At 47.0% G+C, this 23,720-nt stretch overlaps 1 protein-coding gene and 1 long non-coding RNA gene across 4 annotated transcripts in view; one reads left to right on the top strand and one right to left on the bottom strand.

Moving 5' to 3' along the window:
- The window catches only part of LOC148328352 (zinc finger protein ZXDC), a 49,605-nt gene extending 42,743 nt beyond the window's left edge, over positions 1-6,862 (bottom strand). For 2 of the 3 annotated variants that reach the window (XM_088308032.1, XM_088308031.1), the window contains exons 1-2: positions 4,866-6,862; positions 3,244-3,396 (exon numbers count right to left, since the gene is read on the bottom strand). In XM_088308032.1, the coding sequence (XP_088164158.1) occupies positions 3,244-3,396; positions 4,866-6,822 (2,110 nt within the window). In that variant the 5' untranslated portion in view covers positions 6,823-6,862. The remainder of the gene's footprint in view (positions 1-3,243; positions 3,397-4,865) is intronic. The other variant, XM_088308033.1, reaches the window with a different exon arrangement.
- Positions 6,863-16,131: 9,269 nt separating this feature from the next.
- LOC148328351 (uncharacterized) lies at positions 16,132-19,040 on the top strand. Its single transcript, XR_015845736.1, has 2 exons — positions 16,132-18,208; positions 18,390-19,040. It is a non-coding gene; the product is annotated as an uncharacterized LOC148328351 (long non-coding RNA).
- Positions 19,041-23,720: the final 4,680 nt, after the last annotated feature.

The following is a 23,720-nucleotide window of genomic DNA, read 5'->3' as shown; positions in this document are numbered from 1 at the left end:
AGGAACTCAAACAGCAGAGGGAGAAAACAAACCTGTAATGGCTGAAAGTGGCAACTGTGTTAGATCCACGATTTAAAGACATCAAGTGCCTGCCCAGAGCAGAGAGGGGGCTAAGTGTGGGCAAAACTGAGTGAGTTGGTGAGTGAAGAAGCTGCTTCACAGTCACCCAGGGAGTACCTTGAGCCACCCAAGAAAAAAACAGCCCTTCTTCTGGTGGGATCAGCTGTCTTGGTTCGCCATTTTTTAATCACCTGCGAGTAGTAATCGTGATAGCGAACGAGGTGGCTTTGCAGATTCGTAGTGTTGATGTTATATTTTACCTTTGCAAAGCAGTTCTTGCAGATTGCATACTCTTTATCCAGTGTTCTCCCGTCACCGGTCTCGTAAAAAGCGAAGTGTCTCCACACTTTCGAGTGGAAACTCTTGAAACTTGATTTGTTTTTCTGGGTTTTCCCCCATTCTTGCATTAGTTCTTTTTCTATTGTAAATTCTTCACACTCTTCACCGGCCGCTGATCCCGGCAATTTTAGAACCGTTTGCGGCATTAGCGCCCCCACAGACAGTACAGGAGAGATTAAATACGGATGGTGATGACGAGGTAAATCCATTATGTGTGTTTGGAAAATATGTAAATGACTAGTGCTGGGAGGAGTATGCAAATCACTGTTGTGAGTCCGGTTAGAACTCCAATAACGAGGATAGGATCTTGTGTTTTCTGGTCTTTCATAAAGTTGAAGTCAAAGTACACATTTCTTGATGCTTCAAACGAAATATTCGTGTGGTTCTAAAAGGAAAATAATAAAGTATCAATATCTGACTAATGCAAATATCACAACACAAACATACGTGACTCAGACACGAAAAGAAGTCACAGCAATAGCTCTCCATTCAATGCGCTTGTGAACATTGCATGTTACCGATTGGCAGTGAAACGTGTATTTGTACAGACAAACGAACAGTGTTATTAATGCTGTAACTTACTTGTCTGACGCACAACTCGAAGCAGGATAAATGTGGACTACAACTCAAACTTAGCTCGATAGACAGGACTGACACAATTCTTGCCACCGTCTCTCCTTCTTCCTCCTTCCTATATACGCACATGCATGCACACGCTACGTGAGTTGGAGCGCTAAACTCCGCCCTCTTAAAGGAGCCGGTGTCGCAGTCTCTGAGCAGCCTGTTCTACAGTGTTGTTTTGAAATATCTATATTGCCGCCAGGGTATCGATTATTTATTGCGACAGAGTTAGCAACAATTTATTGCAATATCGATTTTTTTCCCGCCCCTAATGAACATCGCCGCAGACAGAAAAGACTTTTCTCTTCCTTTTTTTTTTTTTTTTTAGACACTGAATTTACCGAAATGGGCAAAATGATGTCGGTCATTGTAATACATTTCGGTAACTGTAAATTTTTGGTTTATCGCCCAGCCCAATATCAATATATGGACAATAAAGACTTCTGATCTAGATTCTCTGATTCTGATATCATGTAGAAAACGGAGAAAAAGTACTTTATCAAGGAGAGGAAAATTATTAAAGAAAATACTGTATTCAGGTTGTGTAAATAGGGAGAGAAGTTGCTATCCTGAGATGAGTTGCATTGACTAATGACCTTAATTTGTAATAGTTGGTGCAACATTTTACAATGCAATACAACTTGATTTATATTTCACATTTCTAAATCACAACAACCATCAATAAGAAAATGAAAACATTTATATGAAACCTTTTCTTCAATACAGATTATCTGGCATTATAACTTCTCGGGAATACACATAAAATGTCATGAACGTCACGGATAAAGATAATTCATAATTGTCTCAAATGATTAAGCTGTACAGTTAAACACATCTAAGAACACATCTAAGAACTTAACCATGAGCGCACATATTTAAACCTCAAAAAGTAAACTGCCACGCGACAAGAATGCATTTTGAATGCTGTATTTATTTACCGTAATATATTTGTAATATAATCATAATTTACAGAGTAGGAGGTGCATGCACAACGTGACAACAATGACAGGGAAAAGTTTGTTAGCCGAATAAATTCTGATTACTAATACAGGTGAACAGCCCACACTCCTCGATTATTGTTGAACAATAAACAAAGCATCCCACAGGAGGAGAATTAATTCAATTAAATCCTGCAATTATAAGCGTGGCACCAAAAACGACTGCAAAGACTTATGTATTAGTAAGGAATCCAAAGCTTGCAAGCTAGTAAGCATAACCAAGAGAATAAAGGTTGGACACAAAACTTACTCTCGACACCAAAGTGAAGGTATGGCAAAGTGGTGGCTGGTTGTTCATGCTGCATGCGCGCTGCCACGGCGCGTCCAAATTAACCAATGAGGTTGAGCTTCAGCAAGCCCAAATCCGTCTGACATGATTGGTCAAAAATGCACAATGCACTTAGCCCCACCCCCCAGTTCTGTTTTTAAGTGCATAAGTACAAAATGTCAGTCTTCACAAGTAAAACAAAACAAAACATTTTCACGAGATATTTGGTACAAAAGTCACGTCCGTACAGCAAAACACTCGTGGCTCCTCAAGGCGACTTCTTCAAAATCAGTTTACCCACAAGAACACAAATTTAGCTTCAACTGCAAAATTAATTTCCAGAACTACAGGTTGTTTTCCCTATGAAAGAGAATTTTATTTTTCATACATTTCAAGTTATTTCTACAGGGACAAATTTTTCTTTTTTTTTCAGAAATAATTTTTTTATGGTACAGATACAAAATAATTTCATACACCAAGTTGTTTTTGCTACGAATAGAAATTTCTTACATTTCCTTGTTACAAGTACAAATTTCCTTTGCACAAGTACAACATACTTTGGCAACAAATTAACCTCCATACATATGGACCCCTGGCCAATCCCTACAAGATTATTTAGTCGGCTATATCGATTAATCAACCGACTTGACGAAATAAATTGTTGTGCCACAATTTTGAATGACTTCAGATTTCAAATTAAATTTGTTGTAGATTGCAAGCAAAAATGAATAGCAGGAGAATTTGTGTATACGGTAAGCGCCAAAATGATGAGGAAACAATATATGAATATGGCTTTGCTAGATATAAAAAGCCCACTGTCGTAAATTATTACTAGGATGTGGCTCATGACAAAAAATTGATTTGACACCCCTTTTGCTCGAACTAAAGCCCATCGTGGTTCGGCTTTTGCGCCATACAAGTCAGCCTCATTGTAACTTTTGTCAAGCATCAACTTACCGGTGTGACTTCGCAAATGGATCTTGAGGCGACAGGCCTTGTCATACACCTTGGCACATCCTGGGTACGTGCAGGTGAAATGCCCCATTTCTTTAAAGTGAGTACGGTTGTGTGAGCAGAGTGCACTGAAGGTGATGAAGGTTTTCTCACACCCTAAAAAAAGAAGGACAAGCATGAATGTACAATACAAGTCCCTGAACAAATTACAATGTTATATTAAAAGTGGTAGAATGAATTGGGAGCACATTTTTCTAAACATGGGGTCCTCATATTTGGGGTCACCAACAGTTAAACATTTCCAACTTTTTTGTGGGGCCCTCCTGTATTGATGAGAAAGAAAGCCTGGATGGATCAATCCTCAATAAAATGTTAACAATACAACACCATCCCCCAAAAAAGATCGGCTCTTCTGTGAGTGAGTGACGCCATCACTGTCCATCAAGTTGGAGACCTGCACCTGGTTTAAGGCCCCAACTTTCCCGAGGGTGAGACCAGCATTGAACACTTCGGGTCATGTGTAAATGTGTTTGTGTTTTAATTTGTGCTATAATTACCTGCTAATATATGTGACAGAATATGGAAAGCGCTTTGTTACAGCTCCAGCTGACGTGAAATGCGTGATATAAATACAATGGTATTGTATTGTATATGAGGTTTGATGACCTCGAAAAACATTTTTTTTGGGGGGGGATAAGGAACTAAATGTTGAAGGTGTTGAAGCATGCATATATATATATATACACACACACACACACGCACACCCCGACACACACACACACAAAACAAACAAGGAATCGACTTGGCTCAATACGATTCCAGTTTCCTGCTCAGAGGAAATCGCTTGCGGCTTGACAGACAAAGTATAGCGGCATAAATGAACGTGTGTTGGAATGCTTTAACTGTTGTTGTGCTTAAAACCTCCCGTTAACTGGACCTCTATTTAGAGAAGGCTAGATCAATCGCGCTATTTATGGGCATAGGCTGGCTTCAAAATTTTGTAGCACGACATCAACTGAGCAATGCCGTCTTGTGAGGTGAGGGAGGGTAGGTAAAGTTAGCGAGTGAGTGAGTGTAAGAAAAAAAAACGTAAAAAAAAATTTAAAAAACACAAAACTGTATTTTGTTAACATACTTGCACATTAATATACAGGTGTTGCAGCATTGTGACAAGCTTGTGTGTGGCGTGTGGGTGTGTGTGCGCATGCGTGAGGAAGAGTGCAGTGGCAGCACACTTCACAGATGTACCGTAGTTGTTTCCCACATAAGGAAATTCCGTTATACGGAAAGATTGGACAATGCAAATATGATTCCGTAATAGAGAATACTTATTGTACAAATACATAGATACACATATATGATAGAGATAAAGAGATAAATATCAACACGACGCCAATCTCAAAAAGTTAAAAGAGATGGGAGTTTTTTTTTCTCCACCAATATTTTCTCTTTTACTAAAAATTAATATCATATCATTATCAGCTTCCATGACTATTTATAATCTGTATCTGCCCTGAAAAAAACATGTTGGTTCATCTCAACCTAAAACACCTCTCCATGAATTTATACTGACAGAAACAATGTGTAAAGTTTGATGCAGTGTTGTATAATTAAAAATGCGTTACCTGGGATTTCACACCTGTGGGGCCTCTGCGGCTCAAAGTGGACTCTCTGGTGATTGCCAAGCCGTGTTGCACTGCGAAACCTCTCATTGCAGATCTCACAGGTGAAGGCGTCATCCTGCTCATGGACTTTGGTGTGAGCCTTAAGATTGTAGATGGTGGTGAAGCACCGGCCACAGCCTTCAAAATTACAGGTATGCGGCCGTTGCTTGTTATGGGACTGAAGATGCCGCTTGAGTTTGTAGGATGTGGCAAAAGCCCAGCCACAGCCTTCCACCGTGCATTGGTAGGGGCGTGGGTCTTCAGCATGGTTCAGGAGGTGAACCTTGAGTTTTTGACGCGTGTCAAACGTACAAGAGCATCCCATTTCTGGGCAAGCGAAAGAATCAGATATCACCTTGTTGGGCTGGAAGAGGGGTCCACATTTAGCGTCTTTGTTTGTTATTTTAGGTTTTGATGAGGAGGTAAACAAATCTGCTTCTGTTATTTCATGCAAGGCACCTGCTTCCTGCTTGATCATAGGGCTGGAATGAATAGAGGTGGGCAAATATATGTTGTCCAGTAGAGACATTTCAGAGTCGCATATAGACAACCCCGGCCTGTCCTCTTCCTGGTGGCTGGTGACTCCCAATGTGCTGATCTTCCCAATTGCTTTAGTGCCACTATCATAGTTGAGAAGAACAATATCTTCGTGAAATTCCATTCCTAAATGCTCCTTTAAGCTGACTAAATCATCTTTTTTGTGAACATATCCATCAGATGGGGCAGCTAGAGTCAATGTTCCATTCTGTATGGTCACTATTATGGTCTGATTGTTTAGCACAATGGTTCCAGAAAAGATTCCATTTGTATCGGGAACTGAGGAAATGTTGCTAGAGTTTTGAGTGTCATCAAGTACAGCAGAATCCAAAATTAACTCAGAGGCCTCCATGGTTTCCACGATGTCCAAATTAGTGGCAATTAAACCATCATTAAGAGCCTGAAACGAAAACTCTCGCAAAGGCCTCCCTTCCTTGTTTTCGGTACATATCTGGCCACATATCTTCTCGCCATGTTTGTTCGTCAAAACAACGTCTTCGACGGCGTGGTAAAAATCTGTTTGTTTAGTACCAACCTTGGTTGACGAGCCATTCAGAAAATTATCCACCGCCTCAATTTTTTTAGAATCCAATAGGTTCGAGTGTTCATTGGAAGGGCAAAGAAGAGACTTACTTGCGTTTCCGAACTCCATAGGCTCACAAGAAGTAGCTTTCGAGCACTGAAGTCCTCGTCTTTTCATGTTGTCACAAATTTGAGACGAGGAGCCGAGTCGATGTTCGTTTCCTTCACAATTCCTATCATCCTGAAATACGTTGAAAACTAAATATAACTCTTTGGCGTTGTTCCTACTCTCTTTTGATGTGTTTCTGTCCACCGCGGTTAGGTTGGTGCTGGCCAGTGACGGCTGCTTGGAGGCTCCATTCCCACGCTGATGCAGTAAAACTGGAAATGGTAACGTTAGCCGCTGCTCAAGCGAGGATTCTTCTTCCCCTACCGGTGGCAGCAGCGCCATTTGCAATGTCGAATCAGCCGTCTCCGCTCCAGCTCTCCGACCACAAATGACAAGGTCCGACGTACAACCGTGGTTCCCACTGCGTTCTACTGTTGAGTTCACTTTACAACGTTCGCCATTCTGTGTGTTATCCAGCAAATAGTTTTTGTCGCCGAGTTGCAGTTTGTTGATCGGCGAAAAATCCACGCCTCTACCATTTTCCACCAGTAGGCGAAGCGGAGATGTCCTTGGTCTGCTATTCTCATTTCCAAATTCAGACAATTCCAATTGTAGATCTGCTTCGTTCCTGGGAGAAGAGAAACGATACATTGACCCACTAACTTGCCCCAAACTTGACGACGAGTCTGAGCGTGGGGCGCCATGTTGAGAGTGAATGTTTTGGGCATCAGAAAGCCCCTGGATTTCCATCTTGGTATCCCTGTAGCAGTGGCAGGATAGCTCCGCCCTAGTAACATGGACACAGTCCGTGTCTATTTTTGTCATTGGACATTGTTTGGAAGCAGATATTAAATATGGAAAAACGACTGGTAATGTAATTTTCATTTTAAATTCGAAACACCAAAATTGAAGCACAGCTTAATATTCTTGTTTGTTGTCTGGAACGATTCAGGAAAACTCCTAAAACAATTAGATTTTCAACTTTTTATTCTAATACGAAAATACAATATAGCACGAGACACAAATCGAAATGCGCCTCATATAGATAGTTTTTTTTTTTAGATTCCCGGTGTTCTGAAATTCCTTCCTACCCGTCAAGACGTCCCACCAAAGCCCAGTGCGCATCCTGGCACACAACGCCGATAGTGATTTCATGGGCAGTTTTGAGCTTTTTGTCCTACCTGTCGTTTGTTCGGTTAAAAGTGGGGAGTATTGAATATTTTTGTTTTCATTGATCATATTTGACCTTTTTCATTGCCTGAAAATACTTTTGACGCGTGTTTCTGTTGAGCACTTTACTCACGCAGAGTATTGTAACGTTGTATAATAAGTCAGGCCAATTTGTCCATCAGCGAACACTTTTATTATTAAGCCAAAAACGGCTGCTGTTGGCCACAACCACGCCGATCAGACCCAAACCAAAACACAACGACAACGACGACAACATAACGTTCACTCCCCTGCTGCCTTCACAGCCTCCACAGAAAAGAGGAAAACACAGAACCCTTGAACTACAGTAATACCCCGCTACTTCGCGGTTCAACTTTCGCGGCTTCAGTGCTTCGCGGGTCTAAAAAATATTCGGGGGCATTGTAGTTTCGCCGAGCGGCACGAGGGGGCGCTGGAGCGGTTAGACGGCCGGCGTGCGCCGAAGAGAGTGGACGAAGAAGAGCAAGTTCCCCCGGACACGATTGGTGGCGACGTTTCGCGCGGTTCGGACCATACCAGAGTTCCGGCCGGCGTGCGTGGCAGTTAAGCCGTAGAGGAGCACCTTCCCCGGGCACGGGCGGTTCCAAGCGGCCCCTAAGTTTAACCGAATGGAAGCTCCGGAGGAGGAGCGCATGCTCGCGTCACAGTAAGCCGAAGAGGAGCACCTTCCCCGGGCACGGGCGGTTCCAAGCGGCCCCTAAGTTTAACCGAATGGAAGCTCCGGAGGAGGAGGGCGGGCGTGTGTCACAGTTAAGCCGAATAGGAGCACCTCTTCCGCCCGGGCACGAGCGGAGTGTGAGGCTGTCAGTTATGAATGAATAAATAAATAAATGAAGAATGCCACCTTTCATTTCGCTGTCATGATCCGTGCCTGTCATGCCGCGTGTTTTTGTTTTTTCAGCTGTGTAGGCGTTCCTCCAGCGATCGTCTCGCCCCATGCCGTCAGCTGCTGCGAGACGCGCTGATTACACTGACTATATTGTGATTATAATAAATATCTTTGTATCACCACCTTTTTTCCCGTGTCTGTGTTTGGAAAGTCCTGCTCAATCCTCCAGCTCTGCTGGAGGATCATAACATTCACAGGGCACACCGGACGACGTACCAGCAGGTAAAAGTCGAAGTAATTAAATAAATACAAAAAGTAATTGAATAAATACGAAAATAATGGCTGGGGAATAAAAAAATAAGTTTTAATAATAATTTGGTTTTTTTTGTTATAACATGAATTTCACTCTCTCTCTCTCTACCCATATATATATATATATATATATATATATATATATATATATATATTTTTTTTTTTAAGCATTTTTGAAGGTGCGCCGCTACTTCGCGGATTTTCAGTTTTCGCGGGTGGTCTCGGTCCCCATTAACCGCGATAACCGGGGTATTACTGTATTTACAAAGTCGCTACACTGCCCTCCCCTTTATCAAGAACCTCGTCCCGAGGGCGTCATTCAACAAAGTCACTGAGGTGACCCGGTGGTCTCCTCTGTCGCTGAGGCCGCCCCGAGGCATGTCCGCTCGGAACAGCCAGTGTAGCATCAGGCGATGAGTCCTCAACTGTAGCCGCCTGTGGGGGTGAGAGTGGAGGTACAATCCGCCGTCTTGGAGGGGTGGGATTCGAAACCCACTGTGAGTGTGTCCGCGACCCAAACTGCTGCTGTGGAACGGCATCACCTCTATATGGGGCCAGTCTGTCTCTGTGGAGGGCTACCCGTCTGCCACTAGGTGGCAGCTGCACCCTGTACACCACCTCTCCTATCCTCTCCAGCACGCCACACCGCCCCACCCAGTGCCTGTCCAATTTAGGACACCTGCCCTTTTTCCTTTTTGGGCTGTACACCCAAACCAGGTCTCCAGCCTTAAAGTCCATCCCTCTGGCCTTCATGTCATAGTTCCTTTTCTGCCTTACACCTGCCTTCTGTAAATGGTCGCGAGCAAAGACATGTGCTGACTCCAACCTGTCTTGAAGTCTCCTGGCATACTCCGGTCCTGGTGGCACGGCTGGTGTATCAGGGGGTCTGCCAAAAGCCATTTCCACCGGTGTCCATAGCTCACGCCCCAGCATGAGCAGGGCAGGTGTACATGAAGTGGAATCCTGTACAGCGGACCTGTAGGCCCACAAAACCAGAGGAAGATGCCTGTCCCAATCTCGTTGGTGCTCCGCTGTGAGAATTGCGAGTTGTTTTGCCAAGGTCCTGTTAAAGCGCTCAATGAGCCCATCACTTTGAGGATGCAGAGGTGTTGTGCGCGTTTTCCTCATGCCCAGTCGCTCACACATTGCAGTGAACACAGCCGACTCAAAGTTTCTCCCTTGGTCGCTGTGAATGATCTCAGCTGCCCCAAACCTTGTAAACATGCCTTCAACCAGCGCGTCTGCAACAGTCTCTGCTTCTTGGTCGGGGATGGCATATGCTTCTGGCCATTTCGTAAAATAGTCCATAGCAGCTAAGACATAACGGTTGCCTTTGTCAGTGCGTGGAAATGGGCCCATTATGTCCACCGCAATCCTCTCCATAGGAGCGCCCACTGCTAGCTGTTGGAGGTGGGCACAAGACCGGCCTGGTGGACCCTTGTGCGCTGTGCAGAGGTCACAACGGCGACAAAAGTCCTCAACATCTCGCCTTAGTTGACCCCAATAGAAACTTTGCCGGAGTCTGCGAAGTGTTTTCGACACACCAAAGTGTCCTGCTCCTGCAGGCCCATGAGAAGCTTTCAACACAGCCTCTCTCAGAGCCCTGGGGACGACCACCTGCCATCTGTCCTCCCCAGTAGCAGGCTCCTTCCAAGCTCTCTGGAGCACCCCATCCTTGACCTGAAGAGTCCCAATCTTTGAATACAGTCCTTTAGTGGCAGGCGAGTGTCCAGCGACCTCCTCCCACTTAGGGTTTTGACCCGACTCGACCCACTGCAATACAGGTTGGAGGTCAACATCCTGTTGCTGCTGCTTCCTCCACTCAGGTGCCCCCACAACCTGCACCCCCCTACATACGGGGTCGACATGATCATGCGCGGGACTTTGCTCATCACCACAAAGTTCCTTCTCTCGGGTCTCTCTCTTCTCGCAGAAGCGGCAGCCAGCAAGAGCACAAGGGCGTCGAGACATAGCGTCAGCGTTGGCATGGTGACTTCCAGCCCTGTGCTCAACTTGGAAGACATATGGTGCCAGTTCTTCAAGCCAGCGTGCAATCTGTCCTTCAGGCTCCTTAAAAGACAATAGCCACTGGAGTGCCGCATGGTCAGTGCGTACAGTGAAGGGTAAACCGGACAGATAATATCGAAAATGGCTAATGGCTCTCACAATTGCCAGCAGTTTCCTTCGTGTGACACAATAACGCCGTTCAGCCTTATTCAAGGTTTTGCTGAAGTATGCCACTACTCTCTCCCCGTCTGCCCCCACTTGACTCAAAACCGCCCCAATTCCGACATTGCTGGCATCAGTGTCCAGGACAAACGGCAGGTTGGCGTCTGGGGGGACGAGAATGGGTGCCTCCGTCAGCACCTTCTTTAGCGAGCTGAAGGCCCGTCTGCACTCAGGAGTCCAGTCAAAATCAGTGTCCTTCCGCAGCAGATGGAAATGCGGTGCAGCTAGACATGAGAAACCCCGCACGAATCGCCTGTAATAGGATGCCAGCCCAAGGAAGCTCTTCAGTTCACGCGGGTTGCTGGGAGTAGGCCAGTCCCTCACGGCTCGCACTTTCTCCTCCAAAGTGCTAATGCCTTCCCCTCCAACTTTGTGTCCCAGGAACTCAAGCTCTCTTCTCATGAAGCAGCACTTGTCAGGGTGAAGCTTCAGACCCGCAGTGGAAATTCTTTGTCAGACCTGGCGCAGGGCCTCCAAGGCTGCATGGAAAGAGTTCCCATGGACCAGGATGTCATCCAAATAGACCAAACATTCCTGTCGGGGGATGCCAGCCAGCACCTTGTCCATAAGCCGCTCGAAGGTAGCAGGTGCATTACACAGGCCGAAACAGAGAACTCAAAACTGCCACAACCCCCTGCCAGTACAGAAAGCAGTCTTTGGCCTGGCTTCCGGGCTGAGGGGCACCTGCCAATATCCACTGCGCAGGTCTAATGAGGAGAACCAGGACGATCCAGACACCAGATCCAGAGTCTCATCAATGCGGGGCAGTGGATAGGAGTCTTTCTTGGTCACGCTGTTTAAGGGTCTAAAGTCCACACAGAACCTTTTCTTCACTGTCTTTTTTTTTTTGACCATGACAACCCCTGAGGCCCAAGGGCTGTCAGATGGCTCAATGATGCCAGCTTTCAGCATCTCGTCAATTGCGCTGTCCGCATCTGCCTGATGTGCAAGGGGAAGGCGGCGGGGGTGTGCTTTGATAGGTCGTGCAGCCCCCGTGTCAATTTCGTGCTGCACCAAGTCTGTTCAGCCCACCTCCTCTTCTGTCAGCGTAAAAATGTCCTTAAAGTCCCACAACAGTTGCCACAGCTCCTCCTGTTGCTTGGGTTCTAAACCATCACTGTTGCGCTTCCACACTTCGCGCACTGCCGTCAATCTGTCCACTCCACCTGTCATGGACCACGGGGCCGGGGAAGAGGAATGCCCATCAATGTGGGCATCTGATGTGGGTGGAGAAGTCATAGGAGCCAGCGGTTCATGGGTGGAATCAGACTCCTGCTGTGCAATGGCTGCGCTCGACGTCGGAAGGAATGACTTTTCAGGCTGTGTAGGGCGCACCATTTCAACTGTGGGGCCTCTTGGAAAAGCCAACGTCTTCCTCCCCAGGTCAAGCACGCACTGGACTGTTCGTAGAAAGTCCAGTCCTATGATGCAGGGGTCGCGTACCGCGGCAACCCACACCCGAAAGTTTATGCATAGTCCCCCCACTTGGATAGTCACCACCCCCCTTCCAAGCATAGGGGTGAGCTCGCCAGTCACTGTTCGAAGCTTGACTGACGTAGATTCTAATCGTGCCCCGGCTGGGAATACATCAGGCCTCAACAGTGTTGCAGTGGAGCCGGTGTCGACAAGGGCTACACACGGAGACCCCCCTAGCGAAATGGGGACATGACAGAAATCCCCCGCATGGGTCCAGCCAACCACCCTCACAGACTCTGCAGTATCACCTGCTTCTGGGGAAAATGGAGCCCCTCTCCCCCATCTTTGTGGTTGGGTTCCGTCTCGAGGAAACAACGCGTGTTGGGACACAGGTGCAGTGGTCTGCAGCGTCCACTCTACACAGACCCCGGCCCGTTTCCATGACCATCTGCCTTCTTGGGGCACCGCACGCTAATGTGCCAAGGTTGGCCACACACCCAACAAACTGGAGTGCCCCGTCGGGAATGAGCACCACTGCGTGGCGACTGCAGTGTGCTAGTGCGAATAAGCTCAGTCAGCTCATCCACCCATGATGGTTTCTCTTGGATTTGGTTCACCGGTCAGAGCGCACAACATGGCCGTCAACATGGTCAATCCGTGTGGTGTCTCCTATAACCTCTCTCTCCACGGCCAGCTCCAGTGCCTCCTGAAGAGTACGGGGATGCGCCAATTGAGTCTGTATGCGCAGTTCTCTTGGGGTAATGGCCCGGATAAACTGGTCCCTGGCCAGCTCACTCTGCACATCAGTCGGCATATGCACGCCTTGACAGGGTTTCAATGTCATTCGCTAACACACGCAGTGGTTCACCAGCCTGTCTTTGCCTGTTAGAGAGCTCCGAGCGTAGAACATTAGGTTGACTGCATTGTCCAAAACGCCGTCTTAGGGCACCAACCAAAGCGCCATAGTCATCTCTTTAGGCTGGGCTGAGCAATAACAAGCAGGACAAAGCTTCCTCCGTAAGACACATGGCCAGCTGCAGTGCTTTATCCTTCTCAGTCCAGCCAGCAGCCCGTGCCAAAAATTCAAATTGGGCATGGAAAGCCTCCCAGTCTGCTCTACCGGAGTATTTTGGAGTCTTGACAGGCTGATGACGACAATGGCGGCCGTCGACGTCGTTCGCGCTTGCTCCTCCCCCAGCGTTCAATGAGCCGAAACCAGCATCGAACGCCAGCTTCCTTGCGGCCCGCCTCAGGTGGTCAACATGCTCCGATACACTTTCGGGCTTCATATCACGGCCGCATGCGCCATCGTAAGAATCGTCCACCACCTCCTCCTTGACTCGCGGGCAGCCGCCGTAACTTCCTTTACTCGTTGCCATACTTTCGTTATCACTTTTGACACCAGTGTAACGTTGTATAATAAGTCAGGCCAATTTGGCCATCAGCGAACACTTTTATTATTAAGCCAAAAACGGCTGCTGTTGGCCGCAACCACACCGATCAGACCCAAACCAAAACACAAAGACAACAACATAACGTTCACTCACCTGCTGCCTTCACAGCCTCCACAGAAAAGAACCCTTGAACTATTTACAAAGTCGCTACAGTATGTCTGCCACTCTTGAATCGCCAGTAAAAGTTGTTTGTAAAAAAAATCGATGCATATATTCTAAATGACTAAATTAAACTGCCAGAACGGCCTACCCGCTTATAGCTATGCATAAACATAATCTATAAATTGAACTGTCAGGACATCCTACCTGCTTATTGCGATGCATAAACATACTCTATAAATTAAACTGTCAGGACGTCCTACCCTCTTGTCTCTATCTGTATTCAACAAAGGGATTTTTTTCATAAGTTCTACCTATGGATTGGATGGTTATATTACGATTTCTGGCATTATTTAATATATTTATGGGACAGATAAGATGTCCTTTATTACTCCCACAATGGGGAAATTTGAGGTGTTACAGCAGCAAAGATATAGATCACACAGAGTCGGCGGCGTAATGTAGCCGTTAATGTATAACATTAGCAGCAGACATTCATAAAAAGCATGCAAATATACACAGTATAAACGTATCTAAGTGTAAGGAAACACTCCTAATGCCTGTCCATTATACAGAGGGGGAAACTCTGTAATGATAAAAACTACTGAATGATTGAAAATACTGCAATCATAAAAATATTGCAATGATAAAAGTACTGTAATGGTAAGAGTACTGAAATGATAGAAAAGTACTGCATGATAGAAAATACTGCAATGATAAAAGTACTGTAATGGTAAAAAGTACTGCAATGATAAAATATACTGCAATGGTAAAAGTACTGTAATAGTAAAAGTACTGCAACGATAGAAAAATACTGCAATGATAAAAGTACTGCAATGATAAAAGTACTGTAATAGTGAACGTCCTGCAATGGTAGAAATGCTGCAGTGATAAAAGTACTGTTATAAGAATACTGTAATGGTAAACAAAATACATCATTGGTCAATATTTAAGTACACCATTGGCTGAAAGTACAGTAGTAGTATATATTGCATCCTAGGACTGCACAATTGCACTAATGCCCTCCTGTTTGTAGGCCGGATCCAATGTTCTTGTTAAAAAGTCTGACAGCAGTCGGCAGGAAGGAGCGGCCAAATCTCTCTTTGGTACAGCGAGGGTGTAACAGTCTATCACTGAAGGAGCTGTGGAGTGTTCTCAGAATGTCATTGAGTGGGTGGACTGGGTTGTCCAGCATTGATGACAGTTTTGCCGTCATCCTCCTGCCCCCCACTGAGTCCACAGAGTCCAGGGAGCAGCCCAGGACAGAGCTGGCCCTCCTCACTAGTTTGTCCAGTCTCTTTTTGTCCCGGCCCGAGATGCCTCCTGCCCAGGAGACCACTCCATAGAAAATGACTGGTGAAACCACAGAGTCATAGAAGTTCCTGAGGAGTGTTCCCCGAACGCCAAAGGACCTCAGCCTCCTGAGTAGGAAGAGTCTGCTCTGACCCTTCCTATAGAGAGCGTCTGTGTTGTCGCTCCAGTCCAGTTTATTGTTCAGATGAACACCCAGGTACTTGTAAGTTGAGAACCTCTCAACGTCTGTTCCCTCGATATTCACTGGTGCAGGTGGAGAGTGCCGACGCTTGCGGAAATCCACCACCAGCTCTTTGGATTTCCCAGCGTTGATTTGGAGGCGGTTCTGCTGACACCAGTCCACGAACCCCTGCGTAACCCCTCTGTACTCCCGATCGTCTCCGTCAGTGATGAGGCCGACAATCGCAGAGTCATCAGAGAACTTCTGCAGGTGACAGGTTGTGGAATTGTATTTGTAGTCCGAGGTGTAGAGGGTGAACAGGAAGGGAGCCAGAACAGTTCCCTGCGGCGCTCCCGTGCTGCAGAGGAGCACGTCAGACACACAGTTCTGTGTCCTCACGTACTGTGGCCGGTTTGTGAGGTAGTCGTGGATCCATGTGATGAGGTGGTGGGCCACTCCCGCCTGCTCCAGCTTGTCTCCCAATAAGGCGGGCTGGATGGTGTTGAAAGCACTTGAGAAATCAAAGAACATGATCCTCACCGTGCCCCCCGCTCGTCCTGACATAAAATTGGTCCTTCAGAGCCGTGAACCCAACATACTGGAGGCGTCCAGGGGCGAAGCCGACGACCGGGGACAATCGTGGCCACGACAAGATAAGGATTCTTTCTCTTTTTTTGGACCTGGTCCTCGACTTTGCTACTGGATGCTGAAAGTTGAAGGGAGGCTGCGGAGAGAGACGTTCAGCTCATCTTGGGTGAGTGTGTGAAGTCCGAATGTGATGAATGAGTGTGATAAATGTGGGCATTTGAAGGGGTACGTAGTTAAATTCTGCATTAACAGGAGGGCGGACTCCTCTGCAAGTAAGTAGTTAAATTCCGTGGGGATATTGTGGGGACTAGACAGAGTAAGTCTTTAAAACTGTGTAAAACCGTAAGGATACTAGTCAATGTTACGTGAAGAGACAGAGATAGTCTATAAAACTGATAGAGGATAACAGGGGTGTATCCTCCACGCGCGTTTGAAAGGGGAAAAAAAGGGAAGAGAAATAAGGGGAAAAAAAGACAAGGGAAAAAAGTAAGAAGGGGGAAAAAATAGTGTGAATGGAAAGGTGTGCATGGAGGCTTGCAACCTCATTTTGGAACAGGAAATTTAACCGACAACTGTCTGGGAAGCAGAAGCTTGGGAATTACCTAAAACAGAGTAATTGTCAGCCTGTTCAGGGATTGGAGAACAGTTTAGGAAAACATGGGGAAATCAAACAGTAAAAAAGCTAGCAAAAAGGATCCGAAACAACAATTGACGTGTAAGGACTGGAAATTTATAGAAAGCCAATGTCCGGAAAAAGTAAAACATTTAAACTCATGGATAACAAAATATAAATTCGCTGGTCAGCTTAATACACAATAGTCGACTTACAAAATAAAACGAAGAGAGGAGAGAAAGAAAAAAAAAAAAAAAAGAAGTGAATAAAGACGGATATGAAGATACAGAATTTTGGATGACAATGGCACAAAGATGGAAACTAGATAAAAATAACAAAACCAAATTGCAACATTTAAATGTTCCGCACATACTGTGGATACTGATGACATTACTTTAGGAAAGATAAGACAGCAAAAGAAGCAGCTACCAAGCCATTCATAGGTGTGGCTGTGTGTGCGCTGATAGATAACGTTCTGCGAGGCAACATCCTTGCAGACATGTAACAACAAAGTCTTATGCAAGAGAAAATCTATGGCTAGAAAAAGGAGCTACTTTGACTAATGGCATATATGTCAGTTCAGATAAAAAAAAAAAAAAAAAAAACAATTCTTCCAAAAAATATTTTTCGCAATATTGACACATGTTGTCACACACATGTCAAACAGGAGGGATGGTATGGTAAGACAGATAAACCAATTTTATACAACATATGGGTTTAATTTTTTCTCAAAAGATTTTTTGAAGAGCCTGTATGATCTGTGCTCGACACAATTGTCAGGGAAACATAAGCCCAAAACGAGGACAGTTTCCCCAAGCAACATACACCTTGTGCATTGTAAAAAGTCATCTCAACCCTACCCTATTAGGGGTCTCTCGGTTGACATGATTTTCACGTGGATAAAAAATTGAGATTTTGTGTTGTGTAGTTTTGGTTGCACTAAAAGCTGTGTTTCATGCATGTGTCCGAGACCATTACTATGAGTAATTCCAACAGCTCTTCCATCAACATGCCTTTTAGAAGTAATGATGAAATTAACACCTAATGCGGACTGCATTGCTTGGAATGATGTGTACGCTGCGATTAAGGCAACGAAAGATAAGCCTATCTTTTCTACCGATGTGGCAGTGGCTAACTTTACTTGTGTTAATCTCACAGGAACACAAGTGGTGTAAAACAACTGTACTCCAAGCAGGTACACTACTGCCACGCAGCGATGTGTGGTGGTGGTGCGGGGTACTAAATTATTTGATTCATTAAAGGGCGCAGTTGGAACTTGTGCATTGGTGTCACTTCTCTTACCAGTGTCTATTTTTCCATCCACAGCAAGGGATTTTCAAAGGGCAGTTGAAGCCGACGAATACCCCTATTATTACGCCAGGAAAAGACGAAGTGCTTCCTGGAGGGATGGTGATATGACCTATTTGGATGCAATTGGCCAACCAAGGGGCGTACCAGATGAGTATAAGTTGGTAAATCAAATCGCAGCGGGGTTTGAGTCCATTCTTCTTTGGATTACACCGAATAAGAATGTGGATCGAATAAATTACATACACTATAACGTGCAAAGATTGGGGAACTTCATTGAAGAAGGATTTATAGCTATTAAAGAACAATTGATCCTTCGTCGTCCTTCCATCTGGGGTGACGTAAAATTGGTCCAAAAGAACAATTGGCAGCAACATCACTCATGGCATTTCAAAACCGCATCGCGGTGGACATGCTGTTGGCAGAGAGAGGAGGGGTTTGCGCCATGATTGGGGATCAGTGTTGTACTTTCATTCCTAACAACACTTCTCCGGAAGGGTCCCTCACAAGAGCCATTACAGGCTTGCGCGCCCTGAACCGAAAGCTGAAGGAACACTCAGGTGTGACTACCTCTGCATGGGATGAGTGGTGGAACAAAACGTTTGGTAAATATAAAAATATGGTATTTTCTGTAATGATTTCTATAACAATGTTCACCTCAATCCTTGTACTGTGTGGATGTTGTTGTATTCCCTGCATTCGCGTTTTGCTTTTCCGATTTATCTCAACAGCTCTCGCTCCAACAAATTCCAAACGACAGGAAATATATCCTTTGATTCATTACAGAGGTGCTGGTGATGGAGGAGACAGTGATGACCAAGTTGATGACGACGACTGAATTTACCTGGGAGATCCTATTCGTTAATCCAAAACGCTCAAATACATTAAAGTTAAACAAAGAAAAATAGAGGGGTTTACATTTGCTATCAAGCTAATGATTTGATGGAATTAAATCTTTGGAAATTCCATTGATGATAATATTTGGGGCAAATGTAGAATAAACAGGGGGGAATGTTAGAATAATATTTGGAGGTTATTATACATTTGCCATGACGCAACTTTATTTCAATACATGGTGCACATATCATGTTGAAAAGAAGGGCGGTGGCACTTCTTCAGAAATGAGGATGAAGTAAACAACATCGTGATGAGTCCTGATAAAGAAGTTGGCCTCAAAGTCTGAAGCAAGCAACATCGTGCTAGGTCCTGATAAGAGATGCTGACGACAAAGTCAGCTGCGACCCACGACGACACACCAATGATAAACCGGACCAAACCAGCTTTTGAGAAGACGAACTGTACCACCCTTGAATGTAATCTGATTTCTCGAAGTGTAATCTGATTCCTCGATGTTATAAAAGGGAATGTATGAAAAACATCGATGAACAGAAGGGAGATGAAGTTGCCAAATAAACTTTGTTAACCTTTCTGTCTCCACTTGGGCTGCGTGTCTCTCCTTTTCAGCTATGAACCCGATATGTCAAATTGGCGAACCTGACACCCGCCTTCTCCAGGTGGGAGAGTGAAGTGTGGAGCAGGTAGGTGATGGCATCATCCACACTGATGCCAGGCTGGTATGCGAATTGGAGTGGGTCCATTGAGGAGCTGACCAGGGGGCGCAGATGGACGAGGACCAGTCTCTCCAGTGTCTTCATCAGATGAGACGTCAGCGCCACTGGTCTGAAGTTGTTGAGCTCCTTCGGATGGGGTGTCTTTGGAACCGGAACCATGCAGGATGTTTTCCACAGTTGGGGGACTCTGCCCAGCTTCAGGCTCAGGTTGAACATGTGCTGGACGATTCCACACAGCTGGTCTGCGCAGGATTTGAGGAGCTGGGAGCTAATCACATCTGGGCCTGCTGCCTTCCTCACCTTCATCTTCCTCAGCTGGTTCTTCACCTGAGATGTTGTGAGGAACAAGGCTGAGCAGGAGGAAGTGGTGGTTGTTTGATGAGGCTGGGAACTGGAGCCTGTGGAGAGTGAGAGAGGAGAGAGAGGGGGAGAGAGGGTCTCGTTCGCAGTGGCAGGAGGGGTTGGGGGTGGCTGCAGCAGGGGAGCCTGAGCGGGGTCAGGCATTTGATCAAACCTATTGAAAAATAGGTTCAACTCATTTGCCCACTGACACCCCCCCCCTTTTGGGTCTTACCTGGTTGTCCGTGGCCTGAGATGATCCTCAGGCCCCTCCAGACATCCCTGGCATTGTTCCGCTGCAGTTGTTCCTCCATCCGCATCCTGTAGGACTTTTTCCCCTCTGGGATCCTCCTTCTCAGCTGACGCTGCACTCTCTTCAGCTCGTCCTTGTCGCCTGACACAAAAGCCCTCTTTTTCTCCTTCAGGAGAGCTTTAATGTCCGGTGTGATCCAGGGTTTGTTGTTGGAGAAACATCTTACAGTCCTGGTGGGAATGGTGTTCTCCATGCAGAAGTTAATATAGTATAGGATGTCAATTATTACATTTAGCAGGTTCATATTTACTGAATATGTTAAACATTGATTCGACAAGAAGCATTTATCAAATGAAACTAGAAGTACCATGCACAGTAATGACTGGGATTGTAGTGACGAGGTTTAACTCATTAAATACCAGCCATTTCCACTGGATCAACCCCGCTCAAACCCAGCGTTTTCCTGGGTTTTGACTAATATTTCAAGGCTCACAGAATATTGTATTCTAATGCCATATAAACGCGGAGCGCACCAAAAGAAACATGAGACTCTCTTCTTTCAACAGAAAAAAAAGTTTGTTCCTATCTTTTTCCATTCTTGAGCAATCGGCATTTGAAAATAGCTAAATTTCATCCATTATCCGCCGCTTATCCGGGGTCGGGTCGCGGGGGCAGCAGCTTCAGCAGGGAAGCCCAGACTTCCCGCTCCCCAGCCACATCTTCCAGCTCTGCTGAAAGGATGCCCAGGTGCTCCCAGGCCAGCCGGGAGACGTAGTCTCTCCAGCGTGTCCTGGGTCATCCTCTGGGCCTCCTGCCGGTGGGACATGCCGGTGGGACACCAGGGAGGTGTCCAGGAGGCATCCTAAACAGATGCCCGAGCCACCTCATCTGGCTCCTCTCTACGTGGAGGAGCAGCGGCTCGACACTGAGTCCCTCCCGGATGGCCGAGCTTCTCACCCTATCTCTAAGGGAGAGCCCAGACACCCTGCTGAGGAAACTCATTTCGGCCGCTTGTATCCGAGATCTTGTTCTTTCGGTAGCGACCCACAGCTCGTGACCATAGGTGAGGGTAGGAGCGAAGATCGACCGGTAAAACACCACGACAGACCGATACAGCGCCCGCATCACAGCGGAGGCTGCACCGATCCGCCTGTCGATCTCTCGCTCCATCCTCCCATCACTCGTAAACAAGACCCCAAGATACTTAAACTCCTCCACTTGGGGCAGGATCTCCTCCCCGACCTGGAGAGGGCACTCCTCCCTTTTCCGACTGAGAACCATGGTCTCAGATTTGGAGGCGCTGATCTTCATCCCAACCGCTTCACACTCGACTGTGAACCGCTCCAATGAGAGTTGGAGATCACGGCTTGACGAAGCCAACAGTACCACATCATCTGCAAAAAGCAGAGCTGAAATACTGAGGTCACCAAACCGGATCCCCTCATCACCCCGACTGCGCTTAGAATTCTGTCCATAAAAGTTATGAACAGAATCGGTGACAAAGGGCAGCCTTGGCGGAGTCCAACCCTCACTGGAAACGAATCCGACTTACTGCCGGCAATGCGGACCAAACTCTGACATCGGTGGTACAGGGACCCAACTGCCCGTATCAAGGGGCTCGGTACCCCGTACTCCCGAAGCACGCTCCACAGAACTCCCCGTGGGACACGGTCGAACGCCTTCTCCAAGTCCAAGTCTCCAAGTTGGGCGAACTCCCATGCTCCCTCAAGGACCCTGTAAAGCGTGTAGAGATGGTCCACTGTTCCACAGCCAGGACGAAAACCGCAATGCTCCACTTGGATCTGAGATTCAACCTCCCGACGGACCCTCCTCTCCAGTACCCCTGAGTAGACCTTACCAGGGAGGCCGAGGAGTGTGATTCCTCTATAATTGGAACACACCCTCCGGTCCCCCTTCTTAAAAAGGGGGACCACCACCCCGGTCTGCCAATCCAGAGGCACTGTCCCCGATGTCCACGCAATGCTGTAGAGGCGTGTCAACAATGACAGCCCCACAACATCCAGAGCCCTAAGGAACTCCGGGCGGATCTCATCCACCCGGGGCCTTGCCACCGAGGAGCTTGTTAACCGCCTCGGTTACTTGAGCCCCCGAGATAGGTGAGTCCACCACGGAGTCTTCAGGCTCTGCTTCCTCAAAGGAAGGCGTGTCGGTAGAATTGAGGAGGTCTTCGAAGTATTCTCCCCACCGACTCACAACGTCCCGAGTCGAGGTCAGGAGCACCCCATCTCCACTATAAATAGTGTTGGTGGTGCACTGCTTCCCTCTCCTGAGAAGACGGATGGCGGACCAGAATTTCTTCGAAGCCGTCTGTAAGTCGTTTTCCATGTCCTCACCGAACTCCTCCCATGCTCGAGTTTTTGCTTCGGCAACCACCGAAGCCGTATTCCGCTTGGCCAGTCGGAACCTGTCAGCTGCCTCCGGAGTCCCACAGGCCAGAAAGGCCCGATAGGACTCCTTCTTCAGCCTGACAGCATCCCTTACCGCCGGTGTCCACCAGCGGGTTCGTGGGTTGCCGCCACGACAGGCACCGACCACCTTACGTCCACAGCTTCGATCGGCTGCCTCAACAATGGAGGCACGAAACATGGTCCACTCAGACTCAATGTCCCCCGCCTCCCCCAGTATGTGGGCAAAGTTCTGCCGGAGGTGGGAGTTGAAACGCTTTCTGACAGGGGATTCTGCAAAGCGTTCCCAGCGGACCCTCACAATACGTTTGGGTCTGCCGGGTCGGACCGGCATCTTCCCCCACCATCGGAGCCAACTCACCACCAGGTGGTGATCAGTTGACAGCTCCGCCCCTCTCTTCACCCGAGTGTCCAAAACATGCGGCCGCAAATCCGATGACACGACTACAAAGTCGATCATCGAACTGCGGCCAAGGGTGTCCTGGTGCCAAGTGCACATATGAACACCCTTATGTTTGAACATGGTGTTCGTTATCGACAATCCATGACGAGCACAGAAGTCTAGTAACAGAACACCGCTCGGGTTCAGATTGGGGGGGCCATTCCTCCCAATCACGCCCTTCCAGGTCTCACTGTCATTACCCACGTGAGCATTGAAGTCCCCCAGCAGAACGAGGGAGTCTCCAGGGGGAACGCTCTCCAGCACACCCTCCAAAGACTCCAAAAAGGGTGGGTACTCTGAATTGGTGTTTGGTGCATAAGCACAAACAACAGTCAGCACCCGTCCCCCCACCTTAAAGCGGAGGGAGGCTACCCTCTCGTCCACTGGGGTGAACCCCAGTGTACAGGCGCCAAGCCGGGGGGCAATAAGTATGCCCACAGCTGCTCGGCGTCTCTCACCTTGGGCAACTCCAGAGTGGAAGAGTGTCCAACCCCTCTCAAGAGGACTGGTACCAGAGCCTAAGCTGTGTGTGGAGGTGAGCCCGACTATCTAGTCGGAATTTCTCTGCCTCGCACACCAGCTCAGGCTCCTTCCCAGCCAGAGAGGTGACATTCCATGTCCCAAGAGCTAGTTTCTGTAGCCGGGGATCAGAGCGCCAAGGTCCCTGCCTCTTGCCGCTGTCCGACTCACATTGCACCCAACCCCTTTGTCCTCTCCCACAAGTGGTGAGCCCATGGAAGGGGGACCCACGTTGCCTTTTCGGGTTGTGCCCGGCCAAGCCCCATGGGTGCAGGCCCGGCCACCAGGCATTCGCCGACGAGCCCCATCTCCAGACCTGGCTCCAGAGGGGCGCCCTGGTGAGCTAAATTTCATGAAAACTCAAATTTTTGGGAAAAAAAACCGGAGAAAATTAGCTTTTTGTGAACTGATGCATTTCAACCATAATTTGAACTTTGACACTATTATTTATGGCTTTTATGACACCTCAAACATCTAAATAATGTGTGCCTTCTATAAAATAATTAAAAAAGCACAAAAAAAAATGTGTTTTTGATAAAATAAGTTTATTTGCACATAATACAAAAC

Source organism: Idiotropiscis lumnitzeri, chromosome 11 (assembly GCF_059441095.1).
Source record: "Idiotropiscis lumnitzeri isolate Australia: NSW breed Sydney's pygmy pipehorse chromosome 11, RoL_Ilum_1.0, whole genome shotgun sequence".
NCBI lineage: Eukaryota > Metazoa > Chordata > Actinopteri > Syngnathiformes > Syngnathidae > Idiotropiscis > Idiotropiscis lumnitzeri.
This window is presented reverse-complemented; position numbering and strand designations above follow the sequence as displayed.